This window comes from Marmota flaviventris, chromosome 16, assembly GCF_047511675.1.
Source record: "Marmota flaviventris isolate mMarFla1 chromosome 16, mMarFla1.hap1, whole genome shotgun sequence".
In the NCBI taxonomy this organism is placed as follows: domain Eukaryota; kingdom Metazoa; phylum Chordata; class Mammalia; order Rodentia; family Sciuridae; genus Marmota; species Marmota flaviventris.
The window spans coordinates 18,253,148-18,277,815 of record NC_092513.1 but is presented as its reverse complement, the minus strand read 5'-3'; the positions used below and the strand labels follow the sequence as shown (position 1 = coordinate 18,277,815).

At 36.8% G+C, this 24,668-nt stretch overlaps 1 protein-coding gene across 2 annotated transcripts in view; it reads left to right on the top strand.

Annotated features, from left to right (window-relative positions):
- The window catches only part of Wdr7 (WD repeat domain 7), a 326,007-nt gene that overhangs the window by 226,528 nt on the left and 74,811 nt on the right, over window positions 1-24,668 (top strand). For both annotated transcript variants that reach the window (XM_027949032.2, XM_071602717.1), the window contains 4 exons: window positions 1,002-1,188; window positions 15,915-16,032; window positions 18,120-18,269; window positions 18,879-18,961. In XM_027949032.2, the coding sequence (XP_027804833.2) occupies window positions 1,002-1,188; window positions 15,915-16,032; window positions 18,120-18,269; window positions 18,879-18,961 (538 nt within the window). The remainder of the gene's footprint in view (window positions 1-1,001; window positions 1,189-15,914; window positions 16,033-18,119; window positions 18,270-18,878; window positions 18,962-24,668) is intronic.

Genomic DNA, 24,668 nt, shown 5'->3' with positions numbered 1-24,668 from the left:
TCTTTCCCTCAAAATACAAACAAAAAGAGCTCTTCTAAATTACAGTTTGTTTTTCATAATCCCTAGTGTGTTTTTTTTTTTCTTTTTTGAATATCAACTGTCAGCATAATCTTCAACATAAAATATACAATTAAAATCTAGGACCGGGTGCAGTGACGCATGCCTGTATCCCAGTGGCCTGGGAGGCTGAGGCAGGAGAATCATGAGTTCACAGTCAGCTTCAGCAATTCAGAGAGGCCCTAAGCAACTCAGTGAGACCCTGTCTCTAAATAACATGAAAAAAAAAGGGGAGGGGGTTGGGGAGCTAAGGATGTGGCTCAGTGGTTAAGAACCCCTGGGTTTAATCCCTGGTACCTCTCCCCCAAATGTAGGTCATTTCATCAGATTTAGAACAGTTTTGCGATTGTGCTGTTTTAAAATTTATCTAGTAAACTTATATGAAGAACTTACCATTTGCTAATATCATCGTCATGTATTGGTACTCAGCAAGAGAAAGTGGAGGAACCCATTCCGGGGAGGGAAGCATTTTGAGCTTCACGCCCTACCTTCTCCGTCCTGTCCCCTCATTGCCTATAATGAGAGGAGAGGTGTTATCCATGGGAAGCAGTTTACAAATGAACTGCAGTAGATACAACAGGAAGTTAAGAAATATCATATTATCTTATTTGAAACCATCTCCATTTTGTAGAATGCTGAGTAGGAAGAAACGCTGTTTGGAATTTAAGATCACTCACAATATTTAGAAGTTATATATGCATATTTACATATAATTATTATGTCATTAAATACTTTAATATTTTGTATAAAATATTGAAGTCTTAATATTTTCTCTTGATAGTATATGACTGAACAAACTCTTAAATTCAAAATCTTTTATAATTTTATTGTTTACAACTGTTTTGGTAAAAATAAAATGGTTTATATTTTGAAAGTATGCTTCAAAGAAAACATCACAAAAGTGTAATTACTTTACAGCTCTGCATTTTATTTTGTGATTTTAGGTAAGGCTCTGACATTTCTTCTGCTTCAGCCACCGAGCCCCAAACTTCCTCCACACAGCACTATCCGTCGAACAGCCATTGACCTGATTGGGCGAGGATTCACAGTGTGGGAGCCTTACATGGATGTATCTGCTGTTCTGATGGGGCTTCTGGAACTCTGTGCTGATGCAGAGAAACAACTTGCCAAGTATGTGCTGAATTCCAGTGAATTTAATTTGTTGTTATTTGGGGGGATTTTTTGTGGAGGTCATCAATTATCCTTCATAAATTATATGTGTTTCATAGACATTATCTGAATATAAGCAATTTGGGGTATTGGTAAATAAAAAGAAGCACGTTTCTGTAATGTTAATACAACTGAGATTCAGCCCTGAGTCAGTGACTGATTAAACTTTGTTTATTTTACCTGGAGACATTCCGAGCTAACAACAGCATAAAGACATTGTTTATAAGATCTGAAATGCATTACTCAGACATAGCCAAACAGTTTGAAGAATTAGTCCTCCACACTCGTGTTAACTTTAAAATCAGCTTTATCGTTTGCGCACAGTAAAAGATTAGTCATAAAGAGGTTGCAGTGATCCAGGAAAACAATGATCACATAGTGAAAGGGAGAAATGAGTGCAGCAAGTTGCCAACACGAGTGGGAACGCAGCTGGTGTTCTAGGAGTGACGGGGTGAAGGTGCAGGTGCTGGTGGAGATAGAGGGAGATTAGTGTGGACTGGAGAACTCAGCCTCCTGATGCCTGGAAGAGTTTTTTTTTTCCCCCTCCCTCTTTCTTTTGTTTTTGTTGGTTTTTGGTTGTGTGTGTATGTGTATTATACACAACTTGAAATTTACCATCAATTACATAACCATGGTCTAGACTGTTCCCCATTAGTTGTCACCCCAAATAGACACCCATGCTCATTAAGCAATTTTTTCCCATTCCGCCTCCCACCAGCCCATGGTAATCACTAACCTGCTTTCTATAAATTAGTCTATTCTAGATATTTCACATAAATGCAACCTATGGTCTTTTGTGACTGACTTCTTTCACTAGCACAGTGTTTAGAGTCCATCCATGTTGTAGCATGTATCATTACCTCATTTCTTTTCATAAGTGAACAACATTCCATCTGTGGGTATACCACCTAATGTTTGTTTGTGCATGGACATGTGGCTTATTTTTACCTTTTGGCTACTGTGAATAGAGTTGTTGTGAACATTTACATCCAAGAATTCCTCTGAACACCTGTTTTCATTTGCCGGAGTGGAATCACTGTGGTGTTAGTCAGCTTCTCGTTGCTGTGACTGAAACGCCTGGTAAAAACAACTTAGAGGAGGAAATGTTTTATTTTGGCTTGTGGTTTCAGAGGTGTCAGTCCATCGCAGCCAGTTCCAAGGCAGAAACATTACGGCATACAGGAGGAACAGAGGAAAGCTGCTCAGGTCATGGCAGCCAGGAAGCAGAAGATGCAGGGAGATAAACCCTTCTAGGGCGTGCCCCCAGTGATCTAGTTCCTCCAACTAGGCCAACCTTCCAGTAATCCATTCAGCCATCAGTGGGCAAATCCACTGATGAGGTTACTGTCCTCATGATCTAAACGTTAACTAAAAGTCCTGCTTCCGAACCTTGCTGCGATGGGAATCATGCTTTCAACATGTGAGCTTTTTGGGACATTCCAGATCCGAACCATAATACTGGGATATATGGTAATTCCATGTTTAACTGTTTGAACAGCCAACAACCCGTTTTTCACAGTAGTTACAACATTGCCATTCCCACCAGCATTGTACAAGAGTTCCATTTTTCCTCATCCTCACCAACACATGTTTTTCTTTAAAGTGTAGTCACCTAGTGGGTATAAAGTGTAGGAATTCTTGAACTGCCCCATCGTGCCTTCCTTCATGAAAATGTTACTACCTCTTTGATTTTCTCAGTGAATGACATTTTATTATTGTCATCATTAATCTTTTTAAAAAACTAGAGTAATCTGTTCTTTTCTTCATGGTTACCATTCCCTGCCCCCCAGTTCTCTTAGGTTCCAACATGCTTTGGACCTATAGTTTTTCTGCTGACTGCTTTAAGCTCAGAGAGTGGAGACCAGATAAGCAACTGAAGGCTAGCCACTCTGAGAGGGGGCATTCCCTGCCCAGTGTTCCAAGATTGAGTGGTAGGAGGAAAATATTCATTTCAAACCTAAGCAGCTGCCTTCCCTCTTTACCTTCTATCATACTGCCAGGCTTCTTAATTTTCACTTTAGATGGAGCTAGTTAAAGTACCTGTTTTGTAAGGTTGATGCTAGATGAGTTTATATTTACAAATGCTTAGAAGTGTAGTTAGCACATCTTGAGAAATTAAATGGTTGCTATGGTATGGTGATAGTATAAGTAGTGAGGTTGTGGTATGAACCCAGTGTTCAACAGCTCAGTAGCTGTTGAACCCATTTCTGGAATGAGCAATTTGGAAGCATGGTTGACAGTGTAGTTTCTGGATATAGGAGTCTAGATGATTTGCAGTAGACTTTAGAGAATGGAAGGGAATGTGAATCCATAAGTTTATGCTAATAGCACAAGGTATCTGGCCTTTGTGCAAAGCTCTGGAACATATCTACAACTTTTGGTCTCCGTCTGGCATCATTGCTACACATACCCTCTGGGGAGACCACAGTACGGGCCCCAGCTACCACCACTCTCCCAGTTTATCCCGAGAAGCCTTTGGCATATTCTGATTGTCTAGAATTTCCCTTAGCCTTGCATAGCTTATTTTCAAATCTGAGCTAAACACAGTTTCAACAGTATGTTCATTATTTTGTTACCTGGAAGGAGCAGTGAGAGGTTTTTCTCTTAATTTTAGTATTTACAATTTTATTTCATTTTCAATTAATTTTAAATTAAGCTATATCATTAAAATAAAGATACACTTACATTCTATCTGCATGTATGTGCCTACAGACACAAATGCTGTAGCTTTCAGTGGTAATTTAAATCTTGCTATTACATCCTTCCTGTCACGAAGATTAGTATGACTTTCTATACACAGCTCTGAATAAATGAATGTATCAGCATGTAGCCTTGAGGAGTCCAATGTAATTTTCATCATGATAAATTGCATAATAAGCAAGAAAATGTTTGCTTATTAATCTATAACAAGATTTAGATTGAAAATGGCCTGTTACTTCCATGACACACTCGGTACCAGCTGCGGAGGACTGAGATGGGGAGAAATGGAGCAGCATATACACGGGGGCTAAGTGTGCATCTTGCCCTCCTGGTGGCCTGCTGCGTTGCCCCTTTTTGTGCCTGATTTACTGTGTACACAATACCCACACTCAGCTGCCTTGCTTCTGTCTGTGATGTTAAGCTTGCTGTATAAAAAAGCTTCTGTGGTAGGCTGCTGCTTTTAAATGTTAGTTCATGTTTATGGAAAGAGAATAAAATAGGAACTGTTTCCTTCCTCATTCCCATTCTTGTGAGTTTATGAGGATGGGTTTGGCAGAGGGACTGTAACCCAGCCCCCATTCTGGAGAACATGTAACACAGCAGGGTTCCTTTCTGCCTCTGCCTTGTAAAAACATCCCAACTTAAATTTTTACACCTAAAATCACAACATCAACCATTGTTTTCTAATGTTTTTAGCTATTTTACCAGAATATAGACTGATTATTAATTAAGCAAGCATAACTAATAACTTTTTTGCATAACTAATATGTGAAAGGGACAATGTTAGGTATTTGTAGTTATAAAGTAGAATCAAAGATCCTGTCTCTAAGATGCAGGAGAGATAAGATCTTTCCAGAGATAACCGTGACACAATGAGAGGTGAGTGAAGGATGGACATCCAGGGCCTGGTGGGAAGAATATTAGCTGGGTTCCAGAAGGTATGCAATGAGGAGTTCCATTTGAATTTTCATTTGAATGATTATGACTGAGGGAGGAGAAGAAGGATGAAAAAGAATACCGAGGTAGGAAAGCACAGGCATGCCCAAAGCTGATGAGTGGCTCCTTAAACAGATGGCAAGGGAAGAGTATTGTTTTCCACTAATTTGATTCATTAATTCCTTGCCAAACTTAAACTAGGATGCTTCCATCTAAAACTAACAATCTCCTTCCCAGTTATCTTTGATAGAATTAGGGTCAGAGGAAGGATTGGTGTGAGCCTTTGTTTTAGAAGCAGATTCTCACAGGGAGTTTTTCTTTTCTTTTAGCACTTACAACAGTACCTATCCATTCAAGGGATTGGGCAGTCCTTGTACTGAACCCTTGCTACCCATGTCTTTGTGTGTTGTACAAGTCGCAAACATACTCAGCTAGTTACACAGAAGCTCAAGAAAATAGGCGTGGTTACCCCAATTTTGCACATGAGAAAAATAATGAAGATGGCTGAGAGAGAAGCCATCTCTTGTCCACAGTAACACTGTAGTCACTGAAAAATGCAGGGTCCAAATCCAGGTCCAGTGGACTCCAAATACCAATGCCGCTAGCCCTAAACTGTCCTGCATTCAAACGTCTTAACACCTCCCCCAGAATTAAAACAGCTTTTTAAAAGGCTATAAAATTGGTCAAGTCAGAATTTCGGTGTACTTTCAGAACTGAACATATTTAATGAAATTGTCTTCATCAAGGATTTTGTGTCTTCTAAAAATTAGGAAACTTGGGGCTGGGGATGTGGCTCAAGTGGTAACGCGCTCGCCTGGCATGCGAGTGGCGCTGGGTTCGATCCTCAGCACCACATAAAAATAAAATAAAGATGTTGTGTCCACCGAAAACTAAAAAAATAAATATTAAAAAATTCTCTTTCTCTCTCTCTCTCTCCTTCTCTCTCTCTCTCTCTCTCTCTCTCTCTCTCTCTCTTTAAAAAATAAAAATAGGAACCTTATTTGAATACCAATAAACTCCTTGAGTGATTGGGCCCTGTAGTAGATGTTCATTCTTATTTATTGAGAACATCTGGCAAGTGATTTGCATGCATTAAAATTTTAGTAAAGCCATAGAATTTTAGAGATGCAAATCTCCTTTCACCACATGTGATCCACACCCTCAGTATGCTATATGAGGTAAAAAGAAGGTACAGCAAGATTTTGTGACTTGTACCCTAAGAGCTAAGACTGTCACTCAGGTCTCCCACCTGCCATTTTTTTGACCTTGTCGCATGTGCCTATGCCCCCTTTGCATGTAAGTGATCACAGGTAAAATCTCATATAAGGGATTTAAAAAATTTTTTATTCTAATTTATTATATAGACAGCAAAATACATTACAATTTATATTATACATATAGAGCACAATTTTTCATATTTCTGGTTGTATACAAACTATATTCACACCATTTGTGTCTTCATACATGTACTTAGGGTAATGATGACCATTTCATTCCACCATCTTTTTTACCCCCTTACCCCCTCCCTTCCCCTCCTTCTCCTTTGCCCTATCTAGAGTTTGTCTAATCGTCTCATGCTCCCCCTCCAAACCCGGCTATGAATCAGCCTCCTTATATCAGAGAAAACATTTGGTATTTGTTTTTGGGGGGATTGGCTAATTTCACTTAGCATTATATCCTCCAACTCTATCCATTAACCTGCAAATGCCATGATTTTATTCTCTTTTATTGCTGAGTAATATACCAGTTTCTTTATCCACTCATCTACTGAAGGGCATCTAGGTTGGTTCCACAGTTTAGCTATTATGAATTGTGCTACAATAAACATTGATATGGATGTGTCCCTGAGTTTGCTGTTTTTTAAGTCCTTTGGGTATAGACCGAGGAATGGGATAGCTGAGTCAAAAGGTGGTTCCATTCCCAGTTTTCCAAGGAATCTCCATACTGCCTTCCGTATTGGCAGCACCATTTTGCAGTCCCACCAGCAATGTCTAAGTGTGGTCTATTTTAGAGAACGATCCATGTGCTGCTGAGAAGAAAGTGTATTCGTTCTTGAAGGATTAAATATTCTATATATGTCTATATTAAATATATAGAATATATTAAATATTCTATATATTTAATATAGGATTAAATATTCTATATATAAGTCTAAGTTATTGATTATATCATTGAGTTCTGTAGTTTCTTTGTTCAGCTTTTGTTTGGACAATCTATCCAGTAGTGAAAGAGGTATGTTAAAATTACCCAGAATTATTGTGTTGTGGTCTATTTGACTCTTGAACTTGAGAAGAGTTTGTTTGATGAACGTATACACTCCATTGTTTGGGGCATATAAACTTATTGTTATGTCTTGTTGATGAATAGGTCCCTTTAGCAGTATGACATGTGGATGTTTTCTTATGAGATGAGTCTCTTGGAGGCAGCATATTGTTGGGTCTTTTTTTCTTTAATTTAATCTTGCAGTCTATGTCTTTTGATTGGTGAGTTTAGGCCATTAACATTCAGGGTTATTATTGAGACATGATTTGTATTCCCAGCCATTTTTGTTTATTTTTGGTATTTAACTTGACTTGGTTTCTCCTTTGATTAGTTTTCCCTTTGCTGTTTTTCATTGTTGTCTTTCAGTTCCTCTTCATGGAATATTTTGCAGAGGATGTTCTATAGTGCAGGTTTCCGAGTTGTAAATTCTTTAAACTATTTTTTATCATGAAAGGTTTTTATTTCATCATCAAATCTAAAGCTTAATTTTGCTGGATATAAGATTCTTGGTTGGCATCCATTTTCTTTTTCTTTTTTTTGTAGTTGTAGTTGGACAGAATTGCCTTTATTTTATTTATTTTTATGTAGTGCTAAGGATCGAACCCAGTGCCTCACACATGCTACGCAAGCTCTTTGCCACTGAGATATAGCCCTAACCCAGCATCCATCTTCTTTCAGAGCTTGATATATATTGTTCCAGGATCTTCTAGCTTTCAGGGTCTGGGTTGAAAACTCTGCAAATAATCTAATTGGTTTCCTCCTATATGTAATCTGATTCCTTTCTCTTATGGCTTTTAATATTCTCTCCTTATTCGGTAAGTTAGGCATTTTCATTATAATGTGCCTTAGTGGATCTGTTGTGATTTTGTAACTTCAGCGTCCTGTAAGCTTCCTGAATTTGGTTTACAGTTTGGTCACAATGTACAGAAATGGTGAATTCAATTATTATCTACAATATACTCAGTAGGTTTGTAAAAGGGTTTACAGTTTCTGATGGTGGACAAAAAAACCAGGGCTCAGGAGTAGCATGATATGCTGAGGAGGTAGGAGGTGAGGATATAGAGTTGTTATATCATAAGAAGTGTGAAAGACAAATCTAAAGAGGAAGATTAGTAGCAGGCAAACGGAGAGGAAGTAATTTTGGGTAGACCAGTAAGTGGGAAGACAGTAGAGAACATAAAACAAACACACATATATATTGAGAAAAATAAACAATGTTAAAATAGTAGAAATTGGTGGGAAAAAATAAAAGAAAAAAGAATGTACAACACAACTTCAGACGTACCAGTCCTCAAAATCCTGATTTATGCAAAGTACTTGGTTTCACATATGTTGAGGATGTGAGGGCGGGAGAATAGAGAGGGAGATGGAAAAAAATCTTGAAGGAAGAAACAGGATTGTTTTGGTTGAAGATCAGTATCTTTCCTGCCTCCCTTTTCATCCATTAGGTAGGGTTATCTATTGTTAGCTGGTATCTCTGCCCTTAGGATGGTTAAGGTAACCAGGTTGTCACTGTGCCTGGTTAGTGGCTGCTGGGGAGAGGGGGGAGTTAGAAACTGGGTACCTGGCCAACTGGAATTCCAAACTGGAATTTGACCCCTATTGAAGATGGTGATAAAGGCTTCTGCTTTCAGCATTGCGGTGTCGGGTCAGGTGGGGGAGCTAGGTGATGGTGTTGGACAGTGAATTCAGAGAGGAGCTCTGTGGTGTGCAGTGTGTGGCTGTTACTGACTTCAGAGCCTGTGTGAAGTTTTCAGGCAGGTTATAGCACATAGGGGAATATCTCTGCTGCTGCAGAGTCCCAAGATGGTGATGACTGGGGAACCCCACGTTGGTAGATGGGGGTCCACACAGCAGTGGCGGCTAGAGTTCCTGCGTGTGGGAAACTGCCGGGTGTCCTGAGTGAGAGCAGCATCAGTGATTTCTGCTTGGGTGGATGGCCGAGAGTTCTGTGTGGGTGCTGATGGTCCCACTCCAGTACCAGTAGTCCTACCTGGGTGAGTAGTTGGGAGACCTACTCTGAAGCTGAGGCCTGGAGCCCTCAATGGGCAGGGTGGCCGTGATTCCTGTGTGGGAGCAGGAGTATGGCTTGCAGAGAAGCAGTATTCTCACTACTTTCATCCCAGCTCATGGAGCAACACAGAATGCTGCCTCCCTCTGGACAGCCATCTTGGAATCCCAAGGGATTTCTTTTATTGAGTGAGGACGGACTACTCATTTATGTTGAATGGGTTAGTAGAAAATTGAGGCTACACTTCATTGAAATCACAATTTTGAGAAAAATAGAAATATACAGAAGTATTTTTTTAACAAATCCAAAATTTGTTAGATCTGAGTGGTTGTGTATATATTTATAAAATATTAGAAATAGTAGAAAATTCTACCTTATAAATGAGTAGAATATACTTGTGTCCTTGGAAGGCTAGAGCTAATGTCTGTTTTTATGGTCTGCAATTTTGACTCCATTTGCCTAGTTCACGATGCAGGGCCTTTATTGTGTGTGAGGAAAGTGGAACAGTGCTGGTCCAGGTGCTTAAGGGGCTGGTTTCTCATTGTATACTATCACAACTGAAGGACATTGGTGAATGACAGAGAGCCTATTGCTTTTAGGGGATCATCATGGCTTACGAGATGTTAAGGGAGAGACACTGTTGCTGGAAATCACACATGCTTTAGTATATAGATAAGTGCCATAAACTAGAAAGATTCCTTTTGAACAATATAGAGTTGGAGGAAAGAATTCTCTATTTAACAGGAGTATAGCCATATTTTTTTAAATTGGAAGGGTGGGAAGTGGGAAAAGCAACACATCTTACAAGTGCTAGCATGCTTTGGAATTTGACATATAGACTATTCTTGTTGCGATGAGATTTACTTATAATCTGAGGAAGCCATTTAAGTTAATCATGTTAGCATAGCTTTCATGCACTGTGAATAAATACAGAATTTAGAATATAGTTCTTTTTTAATATTTTATTTTAGTTTTAAAAGATGGGCATTTGGAAGAGAAAGAATTTCTATCTTTGGGTTTAAGAAATGAATGCTACCTATGAGTTATGATATTAAGGTCCATATTGAATGAAGAATTGAAGATTCCAGACTACCACTAAATAGGGAAGAGAGGTGGGAGGGAAAAAGAGGGAGAAGGGGAGTTGCACAGAAGATGGAAGGAGAACCTCATTGTTGTACAGAATACATATATGATGTTGTAATGAGAAAAAGGAAAAAAAAGTGTGTCACATTAGATTGGATAGAGAGAAAGGATGGGAGAGGAGGGGAGGAGTAGGGAGGATAGGAAGGGCAGCAGAATAGAATAGACAATATGATTGATGTATGTACATTCCATGTAAGTATTATATATCAAAATGCATTCTACTGTCATGTATGACTAAAAAATAAATAAATAAAATTTAAAAAAAAGAATTGAAGATTCCATATTAAGTTGAGGGCAAATACTAACACTTACTTTATCAGGAAGGATGAAAATCTGAACTGCTGTAATATTAAGTATGCATTTTGATCTTCTTTGTTTTTGGTGGGGAGTGTTTTCAGTGCCCTTTTGTGACTGACCAAGATTTGCAGGCTATTTGATGAATGTTTAAGTGTTCTTCCCTCTGAATATTCCCTTATATTATTCCTTTCTTTGACAAATGGTGAAGTCTTACAATTTTATATGGTGACATTTGACTGAAGTGTTCTTACATGTGACTTTCAAAATACTTTTACCATGATGGAATGAGCCCCAGAACAGGATTAATGAGCAGTCAGGTGAAAGAGTGAGCACAGCTTGAGTGGACTCCTTTTCTATTCATGTTTTTTATTTATAATATCTATCATCTCTGATATTTCATATTGGATGTGTACACTGAAATGCTGAGCAAAATATAGTCTGTCATGTCCAATTTTTTAAGAATAAAGACTGAAACTAAAGGCCCATCCCATAAGGCTACAAAACAAATGATCTGTGTAACAGCCACATAAGCAGGATCAGAAACAAAGTGTGTGCTCCCTGTTCACGTAGATTCCAGAACCAGACAGAAAGCCCCTTCCCTTTCCAGCCTCTCATCCTCTGACCGTTCTTCACTCAGGTAGAATCCCACATTAAAATAGAGCACACACACAGTGCAGACTTGACTTCAAAGATGACTACGTGTAGAATTAGACTTTGTCTGTTGGGACCACCAGATCAATTACTTTGACTTCATTGCCTGGTCAATCCAGTCCAATAACTGGCTTAAGCGATTTCCTTTTCTCCTGCTGAATTTGCCAGCTGGTGTCATTTAGTGCATAACTATTGAGCTTCCGCTGTGTCCAAGGGCTGTACTAGGCACTTTGGGGGGATACACAGGATTAGAAGGCATGCTCACAATCTGCACAGAGTTCATAGAACAAAACTAATTTCTAAGGCCTGGCAGAATGGGATTCTGTGTATTAAGGGCCCCTAATGAATGGGCTTTGTTGTTGTTTGTTTCAATAGAAGGTCACAGAATGCTGAAGCAATTGCGGAATACCATGTGGGGAAGACAGGAATTGATCAAAGGGGAGGGAGAAGAGTGTGCCAGTAGGAGCGGGCAGAGGAGCAGTGTTAGCAAAATCCTGGAGTAAGTAAAAGAACAGAATTTTCAGGAACAACTTTGAAATACAGTAGCCTGATGTTGAGAAGACTGAGTTGAAAATTAGTGAAACTAGATTTTGAAGGGCCTGGGAGTTTAGGGTTTTTCAAAATTCAAGCCAAGGAGTTAAGATTTTTCTTAGACGGATGGGAAGCAACTGGAGATTTTTAAAGCAGGGTAACCATTAAATAAAGTTGATGCTCTGTTGAGTAGGGGAGAGAGTCATCTTTCTCTTCCTCCCCTGGGCCTTGGCAGCCTATCCGCTCTCACACTCACAGCCCTCCCACTTTGCACTGAGGGTGCCCTCAAGGTGACTGCAGAACCCTGACATCATTGCAGTAGATCTGTTCACATTCTGTGATCCTGTGCTCAGGTGGCCAGGTGCTGACAAGGAAGTGTCTACATGACTTTGGTTCCCTTCCTTCTACCTTGCCCTACAGCTTATCATCCAGATCCTGCCACTCCATGGTGAACTTTGCCACGTTTTGTTTTGTTTTGTTTTGTTTTTGATATAAGGAGAATACTGATTCCCCCAATTCAAAGGTCTTTTTCAGGAGGATAGGAGATAGGAGGATAGGAGAAGGCAGTATGTGGCTAGGCCTTTAAATTGAAGCCAGTGACCTATTGTTGGTTGACTCATTTTTCTTTCCCTCTGTGTGTGGGACCTCTTTGCTCAGAAGAAGCATCTGTGTTTATATGATATAGGCTCTCCTTTGCTTACTGTCTCTGCCCCTTCTTCCCTCTCTCCGTGTCTCCCCTTTCCACTAAACATTTGTCCTCCATGCAGAGAACAGAGAAACAGTGGAAGTGAGGACTTAGTAATGGGTGGTAAGTGTGCTAGGATTCTCTTTTAAGTGCCTAAAACTCTGGTTTCTAGCTATACAGCTTGGGGACTTCTCTGGACTCCACAGGTATTCTGTAGCTCTTATCTTTCAGAAGCCACCCCTTTCTCTTAGCACCTAGGGAGCTAGAGGAGGATAGACAGGCTATGAAGTATACAGCAGGAATAACCCATTCCCCAGAATTACATCCCTCCATATAAACTAACCCTGTTGGCAGCCATATCACGAACAGACATATTTATGTTTAGTTACAATGCTCAGCAGTTCACAAGCTCAGAATAGTGTGTATTTATCCTCACATAAGATTTATTATTCAACTAAAGTTGATCTTTTTGAGGACTTTTTGTATCCCAGTTCAGTTACTTAATATGATTGTTCTCCATTACAACTTTATGTCCATGCCAGTTGATAAGAGTATATCCTGTATCTTCATTCAAACCACTGTTGATATTGAACAAAACAGCTGACGTCCAAGTATTAACATATCACTAGACTCCTCTCAGGGATGTAATTTAACCATTCATCTAAAGCTGCTGAGTTCAGTCATGTTACCAATTCATCAATCCAATCAACCATAGTATCATCAGGCCCCTCCAAAGGTCAGCTATGCTCAAAGACATTACATTAATTCCCCCTTATCTGCAAGGGATATGTTCCAAGTCCCCTAGTGAATGCCTAAAGGGTGGTACCAAACCCTGTACATGCTGTTTTTTTAATATATACATACCTGTGATAAATTATAAATTAGGCACAGTGAGATTAAAAGCAATAACTGATAATAAAATAGAAGAATTATAATAGTATACTAAAATAAAAGTTATGTGAATGTGGTCTCTCAAAATGTCTTTTTGAACTGTACTCTTCTTATAATGTGAGCCAATTCAGTGCCTATGTGAAAAGATGAAGTGAGGTGAATGATGTAGGTACTGTGACATAGAATTCACCTAATATGAAAGGGTTATCTGAACATAAGCACTGCTATATGACGACCCTCTGATAACCAACATGACTACCAGTGGGTAGGTAGCATATATTGCATGGATGCTCAGGAGAGAGGGATAATTTGCACCATGGGCAAGATTTAACAGGAAAGTATGAAATTTCATCATGCTATTCAGAATGTCATGCAATTTAAAACTCTTTAATTACTTTTGGAATTTTCCATTTTATATTTTGGAAAGGGAATACAAAATAATAGATAGGTGGGGAACACAGTGTACTGCTGCCTTGGTTTCAAATTTAACTTATGTGGACCTGATTCTTCATTTGTGAAATGACTTTATCAGCTACCTCCTAGAGATATTGTAGGACAACTACAAAAGAACATGAAATAGCACAAGGAAGACTGGTTTCAATCCTAGACCCTGGGTCCAACTCCAACATTCTGTGATTTTCTTAATCTTGAAAAATTTTATTTGGATTTGTTCAGAGTTATTCAACTGAAATAAAAATTGGTTTGTCCCAGCCTTTCAATGTAATCAACCCATATTCACCCAAATTGATTAAAGAAAGGAAACATCATAGGATAACTAAAAAGTTTAGTTATTTTGTTTTTAAAAACAACCTAAAATATGGTATATAATCTAAATTTTACAATAATTATTAAGCAATTCAGCCCAAGCACTACTCACATAGTGCACATTTCCTTTTCTGAATTTTCAATAGTGAAGTTTAATCCAAAAAGGGAACTAGATAACTGCTCATCCTGCTGAACACTTCTTTCCAGCTGCTGCTGGGACCCAAGGGCACAAGCTTTTGAGGGAGAAACTATATCCCATTTGTTTGTTATTCAGTGTGTGTGTGTGTGTGTGTGTGTGTGTGTGTGTGTGTGTGTTTTCTTAGCTCACATTTGTAAATGTGATGTATTTGTAAACATCAAAGAAATACTCCCCTCTGAGTTCCTGCTTTGCATTTATCCTCATTTTGGAAAAAAGATGAAAGACAGTTATATATTATCAAAGATTTAAGCTGTATAAAAGTTACAAAAAAATTGTAAGCAGAATTTTTCAGGATCAATTTAGCTCCTTTAATGGTGACAAGAATGCCTATGTCATCTTTATTTACAACTAAAAGTTCAAATACAAGGATACCTGTGAAATTTCTGAGAATTTTTAGTAAACATAATCCAATTTACACATGAACCACAAAGACATATATAATTGGAGTAGGATAAATCTTAATGTATCTTCATATGAATATTTAAATATGAAAACTACTTAATTAGAAAACTATAACAGGCTCCATTTTAACAAAACTATTTGTACGAAGTTAATATGCAGATCACATGCCACATTTTAATTTAAGGTCTTAATACTTTTCACAGTGGTTTATATGTAATATAAAGTACAATTGGAAGTAAGACTATCATTATTATGTGTCAGGTGGGAAATGAATATAGCACCCTATCCACCAGGACCTTTGTACTCTCAGTTTGGAAGGGTTTATTTCATTGAGTACATAGTTTTATATGTCCTGTCACCTGTTCTTTATATAAGGAGAACCAGTATTAGTTAATTTAATTTTATATCAATACTAAATAAACTGTCAGTAGAGCATGCCAATTAGTAGACTAGTTCTAAAAGTACTAAGTGTGGGGTAAATAGTAGTACTGAGGCTATTTCAAACTAAGAATAAAATACAAACTAAAAGCAATTTTGTCATTCTCAGTTCTTCTGATAATTTTCTAGATTAAGAATGAATTCTAGTATTGCTGTATGTATATACGTGGCCGTATAACCAATGTGATCCTGCAACCTGTACGCGTGGAAAATTAAGAATTCATACCCCATTTGAATCAAATGTATGATATGTCAAGATCATTGTATTGTCATGAGCAACCAAAAAAAAAAAAAACTAACTAAATAAATAAATAAGAATGAATTCTGCTTCCTGTCACACACACACACACACACACACACACACACACACACAGCCTAAAATAGTCTTTTAAGGTGAACTTATAAATAAATTATTACCTTTAATTTTTTTAGGCCAAAATTTGAAAATACCCAGCATGATATTCATTCTTGCGTTTTTTCTGAGCTTTGTGATATGTATTCAGTACTAGTTCTTGATAATTTGTTAACAAGGCATTTTTAACACTTTGGACAGATGCGCATACTGTTTTCAATCTTCACGGTTAATTATTCGATTTTGTATTTGATGCCAGAACACCCTGACTCCTAATCACTGCTCATTGTTGCAAGTCCATTATATTCTAACTGTTTGAGTGCTCCCATTGACCTTGAACTGACATTATAAGCTGTGTCTAATCTTTTCACTCTATATTTCTAATGCTTCTTTTCTTTTTTCCTTTTTTCTGATCCCTGTTTAGCATCACAATGGGGCTGCCTCTGAGCCCTGCAGCTGACTCCGCCCGCTCCGCAAGGCATGCCCTCTCTCTCATTGCCACTGCCAGACCACCCGCCTTCATCACCACTATAGCCAAAGAGGTGAGGGGACTCCACAGTGTGCTGCAGTTTCCCATTTAAAAGAATTATTTGACACTGTAAACTGAGGGTTCATACCCACAAATGATCCTTCCAACTTGTTCTAAAACAAAGCAAGTTAATGATTTAGTACTGACATGAATATATTCGTGTTTGTGCATGCACTCTGAATTCCACAGCTGTGCATTCATTACTTGTGCTGTGGTATTCACTTCTGTTCTCAAAGCTAATTCACTTGCAAATATTTGACAATAGTTTTTCAATCTGAAATATAGCAGGGGTATGCAAATTAAAGCCTATTAAAGGTATTCACATTTTTCAAGTGTAAGTACCTACTTGTAATCAAAGTAAACTTCTTATTTAGCACTGGTTCTCCAACTGTAAACAAAAAATGTAAGTCATAAACGTGCTAATTGTTTTTCCTATTACATGTCACAGATAAAGACTTGAATGCCAATTGATTCCCACATTCTTAGTGTTCTAACTAATTGCCCACATCTAACTGAAAAACTAGTAAAGAACAATGAACCAATTATAGGATCTTTCTTATAGGTCTTGGTGATGGGGAGAAAAGAGAAAGGATGATAAGACCCTAAATTTTTTTTTAAAGGTTTGTTCCATTTCCACATGAATAATGTGCAGACGGGGTGTCCATAGGGCATGGGCTGTGTCTGAGTTGTTTTTCCTGTAGCTATGATGAATTTTTAAATTATGGAATAAATACTTCTGAGTCTATTCTGATAACCTGAAACCTATTGGGCCTGTGTCTGCCCCACAGCCATCCTTAATAGGCATGCTGTAAGTATTTCTGATGTAAAGGTAGCTAGAAGGGAGGAAAGAAGGTTCTAATAGCAATTTGTATAGTTGATTATGAGGCAGTGGAACTGTAGATTTACATCAAAAATAAATTTAGGACTAGATGTATATCTTTCTAAAAGTGTATGGTCTTATGTAAGGTTCCACTACATTTAAATTATACATACATATATATTTGGAACAAAATATTATAATGTATGTATATATAAATAAACAGTTTAAAAATTTTTTTAGTTGTTAGTGGACCTTTATTTTATTTTTATATTTATTTATATATGATGCTAAGAATTGAACCCAGTGCCTCACACATGCTAGGCAAGCACTCTACCACTGAGCTATAACCCCAGCCCAAATAAACAGTTTTATAAGTGTTGAAAATTCTTTACCAATTTTTCCCATTCATGGAGTACACAAAGGTAGTTATATTGACTATACTGAATAAGGGTCATATTAATCTAACAGGTTCTTATATTAATTGTGATTTCAAACTTAATTTGTACCATTTACTTATGAGTCTTGTTAATTGAACTGTTAGAACACCCATGCTTTGGATTCTCTCTCCTTTAGCTTTTGGTTAGAAAGGTATTTTAAAATATTTTGATGTAACAGCCTGTATTATCTTTTAAAACCAAGTTTTCCAATTTACTTTTTAATCATAAATTATTCAAGTAAAATACTAACATATTTCTCATTGTTGCCACTGTTTCCTATCCTTTCCCTGTGTCCACTGCTCCATGGCTAGTCCAGGACCTGTTAATATTCTGTCTCCTCTGAACTGGAAAACTTACAATTTGTATGGGAAAAATCACACTTGGATTTGTTATTTGCTTTGTTCATTTTGATTTCCTAATTTGATGATAAAGCGCTTAAAATAGTCTCTGGAACACAATGTTATATAAATATTATTTACCATTAATTCTTGAGATCAAGGATCATATCTCCTTCTGGGTGTTTCCTAACCACACTATATACTTCAGTACCAAATATACTGAATCCATAAATCTTCAATCTTCAATATGTTTCTTTTCTTAAATGTCATGGTAATATTATATTAAGATCTCAAATAATACCCAAGAATATATTGAATTTTTAGACAATATTTATTGAGTTGTTATCTGATTTTGGGGGGGTGATCCAAAGTATTTCCTGAACCACCCCATGATTTGCTTTTGTGCTCATTTTTTTTCTGTAGAATTAGTAAGTGAAAAATAACTCAAAAATGTAAAATTATATTAAGTGGCAGTTATATCTACAGCATGGAAATATTTTTATAGGTACACAGACATACAGCTCTTGCAGCAAATACCCAATCACAGCAGAATATGCACACTACAACCCTTGCACGAGCTAAAGGGGAAATCCTGAGAGTCATTGAAATTCTCATCGAAAAGATGCCTACAGATGTTGTGGATCTTCTTGTGGAGGTAAGAACTGTCTTGTTTAATGATATGTCAATATCCTAAATTAAATATTCCAGGGTATTAATATAAATTGGTACCTTAGTTTCCAGAATCTCTAAGATAAAGAGAGAAAAGAAGGGAAAGAAGGTAAGAGAGTGAAAGCAAGCAAGAAAGAGATAACTAAAATGAATTAACTTTTGTGACATTTCTAGAGGCTTTAATTAAATTTCCTCAAAAACCAAAATGAGTGCCATGTCCTTTTCCCATTCACATTGAATTGGTCTGTATTAGAGTATTTTTTAAAGGTTATAGAAATTCTCCTTGACATTATTAAAACAAGTTGTATAATGTGCTTGAATGAAAGCTATATGTCTTTTACATAAACATGAGTAGATTCAAAGTTAACAAGTCTATTCTGTTTACTTCACTGTCATTAAATTTTTATCACAAGTAAGACAAAGGATAGCCTGTAGTATACAAATGTTTAAAAATAACTACTTTTGGTTTTGTTTTAACTATTAAAATCAAACTATCTAGAATTTTCATGGGCAAATGAAGCCTAATGTAATCATTTAACTTTTTGAAAATTAAGCATTTAAAATTAATTTTTCATTCATTCCTTTTCCTCCAAAGGTTATGGACATCATTATGTACTGCCTGGAAGGATCTTTAGTTAAAAAGAAAGGTCTTCAAGAATGTTTTCCAGCTATCTGCAGGTAAAGATGCCTTCAGCAGCATGTAAAATAAGTAATTTTCAATAACAAATAATCTTAGTAGATTGTTTACAGAGATTAATTGGAGGTCTTGCCTCTTAGAAGGCCAAGTATTAGTTAATATCTGCTTACCTTCTAAAATTATTTAGGTAGCTTTTAGGCAAAAATGCAAATATAGTAGAACCAGCTATGTGAAATTGGGTCATGAAGACATCTTGTTCATAAGATAAAAGATGAATAAGAGATGCATGCCTAGATGTGTCTGTATTCTTCCATCAGTTACTCAGGGTTTTATTACATTACAACATAGGATTTAGGAAGTTTCTGACTTAGGGAAGAAGCTGTACTTTCAGCCAACAGAAATATTATGTTACCTTTTCACCAGTGAATTTTATTTTTAATATAATGGCCAATATTTATATTATATCCTGTTAATATAGGTGTTTTCCTTTGAGAAAATAATAAACTTTTTAAAACAGTATTAAATATGTAAAGTGTAACTCTAAGTATTACATATATTTTGTGTAGCATTGACATGCTATGAAATTAAGATTATTTTAGTGTTAAAGGTAGTAACATGTTTTTTAAGTGTGTGGATCTCAAAATGTTCATAGCCTGAGACACCTTTTGTTAAAAAAATTTTTTACCTCCATATAGGCAGTAGAAGCCGTATTTAAATCTGTTCAAGATAATTGTTTTTGTAGAAAACAGGACCACCTATTACTCGTGGTTGCTTAACATTTTCTTTTCATAACAAGTTCATTAATATCCTTACTTACTTTTGCTAGTTGCTTTTTAGTATAAAGTTTTGTTGCAGATGGTAAGTTTCCTGAGAACAGTGACATTATATGGTACCACTTTCTGTCTTGTGTATTTCCTGGTACTTCAGCAAGTATTTGCGGAATTGATTGTACTCCATAAACCTTCCCATATATTTTTCTATATTTGCAGTAGACCTTTATATCTTAGTCTCTTCATTTTGCAGTTTCTAACTTATGCCACCTAACAGTTAAAACATGAATACAGATTTTTAAAAAATTATATTATAGCATGTATGTTTACAGATGCACATTTTCTTATGATAAGATTGATAAATTAGAATACAGTTAATTTTTAATGTGTTGCATAATCTGGATTATGTTCTTCTTGTTTAAAATATTATATATATTAAATTTATTGTGTGATTGATTTTTAAGAATACATAGAGCTGTTATTTTCACATTCTATTGTTCCTAAAGAAGTGTCTAATTGGAAATGTGCATTTGTCTATCACTTAGTGGAGGTGATGAGGAACAGCTGGATTAGGGCTGATCTCACTGAATGTTAACAGAGTGTTTCTTGTAGCAGCAGCTACTGCTATGTAAATAAGTTTTCTGGGGTTAACATGAGTCAATGGCTCAGTGTTTGAAGGGCCTGTTGTTCCCCTTGGTTTCGAGCCTGCCTCTTCCCCAAGCAGCATCCTCAGTTCCTGGAGACCCAAAGATGACTTTGGGTTCTGGTTATATGCTGGAGTAGAGTACCTGCCAGGAACTGAGCTGGGCAATAAATGGAGTGCCTAACTCGGCATATGGGAATCTGAGAAAGTTTCACAGAGGAGAAGGCAGCAAATAATAATATCTGTGAAAAATGCTTTCATAAAAGCAGTTGCCAAATGGAAAAAGGGATGTATCCTCTGAGGGAATTGGGGTGATGGCTGTGGCAGGAGTGTGGTGGGTTCTGGGAAAGCTTCAGAGTAGAGTTTGTTGAGGTGGGTTATGCAGAGTAGATGGGAGTATGTCTTCTTGGACTGCAGAGAGAACCAGACCAGCAAATGTGTAGAGGCACAAAAATGTACAGTCAGTTCAGGAAATGCTGTGTGGTAGGGTGGCTGGAAGGTTGGTGGAGGATGGGAGTCTAAGTATAGTGCCCAAATGTAGAACTTCAAATTTCATACAAAAGAGTTGATTGCTACTTGGTAGGTAATGAGGAGTCAAGAAAGTTTTAAACAAAAGCATGTAATCCTTTTACCAGAACATAGTTGATAGGACATAAGCTTACAAAAGATCAGATTTATAACAAATATTGTGTTAAATGTTATTAAGGCTGTGAAGATAAAAGCCACACAGGCCCATACATTTGAGAGTCAGCCCATAGATATAGAAGGATGATGAACAAATAAGTTTATAGCTTATGCTAAATGTTAGACAAGAAATTATGGAGGACTTCAGAGAACACTAAAATTGGAAAGGATCTCAAAAGTGTTACAGGTTGATGGCTATTCTACCTATTGACTGAATTTTACTAGTACTAGGTTAAGACATTAACAATAACAAAGATAACACAAAAGTTAAAATTATTTTATTGAATATCTGCCCTGTTTGTGGCATTGTAATATGTTTCTTATAGTACTTATGAGCCCTCTGCTTATCAATGCCTTTTCTTAAATATGAAACTCCAATTGAAGTTGATGGCATGGATATCTGTGTGTCAAGCGTGTGACATTTGTTTTTAAAACCTTGATATGGTTTTGTATTCTTCCCTCCCCGCTTTCCTTCCTTTTGCCCTTTCTTAAAGGTGAGGTGGGTTTTAGCTTAGACTGGTTTCTATAATATTCCTGTATGCTGCTATTCAGTTGCTGTGGTTGAGAGATCATAAATGGTGTGAAGCTTCACTTAGTGCTTTTTACAAATGAGTAACATTTGTGAAAGTACCTAGAAGAATGCTTTTAGATGCTCAGAAAATGTTAGTTTCCTGCGGGTCTCTCTACCTTAATATTATTTGAAAAGCCAAAATATATATCAAAATAAGTTAATATATTTGATAATATTTTGTATGTATAAAAATTACATGATGACATTGTCTTTGATTATTAGAAAAACGGTGTCTCTTTTCCTCTGCTGTCAAACCACAGTCAACACAAGGAACTTCTGTGACTCTGTAAGGTGTAGAGATTTCTCCCCAACTGCAAGCAAGCAGTTCTGGGTCTCCTCTAATTCAATTCAGTTTTAACTGTACCTGGAGATAGTGTCAGATCTTAGAGGTTGAAGACTCAGTCCCCAACACATCCCTCCATACACCCTTCAGATGCCAGTCATAAGCCCTGGATTGTTTTACCTATGCTTCTGATCGACAGAGTACAAATTCGAGTTTCCACAGTTCCTTTCTTTGGTTTGAATAATTTGTTCAAGCAGCTCACAGAACTGAAGAAAATACTTACATGTTTAACAGTTTAATATAAAGTACATTTCAAAGGACACAGATGAAGAGATGCAAAGGGCAAGGTACAGGAGAAGGGGTATGAAGTTTCCATTTCATTCTGGGTGTCCCACTCTACAGGAACTTCCGTTTGCTCACTGTGCTATGAGCCTTGTCCTTTGGATTAAGGAAACTTCATTGCACAGATGCGATTGCTAATTGTCTGGGCAGGGAAATTTGACAAGTCCTGTCTATTCAGATTCTTGTTGGCCTCTCTGAGCAACATTCTTTCCTCATGGGTGTGGGATACAACCCTTCTAGAATGAGGGAGGTCTTATGACCCACTATCAGACAAGGATGGGTCAGAAATTTTATTTTTGGCCAGTTCCAAATAGAAAGGAAGAGGAAGATTAGATTTTTTTATGGTCCACTTACGGGAGGGAGTTATGAGCCATGGACAAGAACCAAAATGAATAAATAAATAAACATCACAACATTACGTTATCACCTTCACATCTATGAAAAATTAAATAATTTTAATCAATGTTATAAGTGTGATCTTCCCAACTAAAGTTGTATTAGTTCAGTTAAGAGTTAATGTAGTATCCTGAAGTCACTAAATATTTAAAAATAGAATGTTAATTTTTTTATCTGAGTCCCAAGATGAAATAGCATCATAATACTAAATAATACCGAGTTAGGTTTCCTTTATTTTATTTTATTTTTTTTCCCGTCTCCACCAGTGGGTTTGTGATTCTGATGTGTATCTAGATTTATAGTTTCAGGTTCAGTATTTTAAAACTTGAGTGAGGTAATTTCTCTATGATTTTCTTTTTACAGTTAATTCCCAGATTCCCATTTTATTGTTATTCTGAAAGTCTCTGGTTTATTAATTATTATATAATGCCTGTAATTTAATAAGTTATGCATTCACCCAATCATATTGTTAACTGAATTTTTTGTTCATCAACATCTTCATTCAAAATGTATTTAAAGCTACAAATTGTTAATTAATTGAAAGGATTGATATAAAAAGTTTAGTTTCTAAAATTTTGTTTATATAATAGCTTTTCTGTCAATTATTAAAACTTCTAGTAATATCGTCTGCTTGAAAACAGAAATGGATTATAAAATATGCCAGTACAATTTGTTAGACATTCTTTTTGCATCACTGATCAAAACTCACTTGCTGATGTTAAAACAGGTAGTAGTGCATGATTAATAAAATAATACAATCATCTTTTTCATGTATATAGCCATTCATAGGGTACTAAATGTTTTAAACCACCAATTCTTAAAATTTTTAAGAAGGACATTTTATAGATTTAAATAGAGGGAATTGAGGCAAAGGGACATAAGAGTAGGAAAGAAAGATGAGACCAATGTGAGGTTAGAAGGCCTATGTATTTGACAATCTGAGACCCCAGGCTTGTCTTTAAACTCCGGAAGAGCCAGTGTACAAAGCAGGACAGAGCTGAGTCACACTGTTGATATGATAGAAAGAGATCACCTATTCAAGAGAAATGTAACTTTTGTAGAAGTAAGATCAATATGAAATTGTAGGTTCTTATAAAGAAAACTTTAAATGTATGTCATTGATAGACTATCAGATAGTTAGAGATTCTATAATTCTCAAGAACATGCTAGGAAGGAGCTAAATGTTAAACAAAGTACATTTACTGTCTCTTATTTGATAGACTGAGGATACACATAAGAAGGTAAAATTCAAAAACATTATGAGAAATCTCTCCCCATTAGGTACTATGGGGAATAATGATCTCCGATTATTATTCCCAGACCACTTTCAAGAGAATGATCTGTTTTTAGGCTACACTTAGGGCCCCTACACTGGGAAGCTGCACTTAGCAGCCTCACTGGTGATTCTTAGGCACACTAAAGTTTAAAAACAAGCACTCTAGCCATCTAAAAATCAAGATAAACAAAACCTGTCACTGTGCTTTGTGGCCATTTTCTCTTATGTCACACTTTGGACCCTTGAATGCGTTTCAGTTATACAATGAATACACTCTGATTCTCTAAAGAAATACCTAAAGACATTCCTTCAGCTCATATAATTCCAGTGAGGCCCTTGGTTTTTCAGACTTGCTCTTAGTACTGCAGAAGGCCTGCGGGGGACTTTAAAACCTCTATGGTCTGTTTATTACTCTAAATATTCTAGTTTAATCCCTAGATAGAGTTAAACCATCAAAGAGCTGCATGTTATGCCCAAGTCGACTGGTTTCCTCCAGTCATCCCCCCACCTTCACATTCATATGATGCCCACAGTTTGCACTGGGCGCCTTGGAGGAGAGCAGAGAAAGCCGCCAGCACAGGGAGTGTGCGGCTGTCACGTTCATGGCACTTAGTATGTTGTTGACTGTCCTATGAAGGCTTTAGACATCTCTTTTCAATCTGTTGACAGTTATTTTCTGTTATATTTTTTTTTTTTTGTCCCAAGGAACCTAGATTGTATATTGAGTTTTGTTTTATTTATTTATTTATTTATTTTTATTGGTTCTCAAAACATTACAATGAT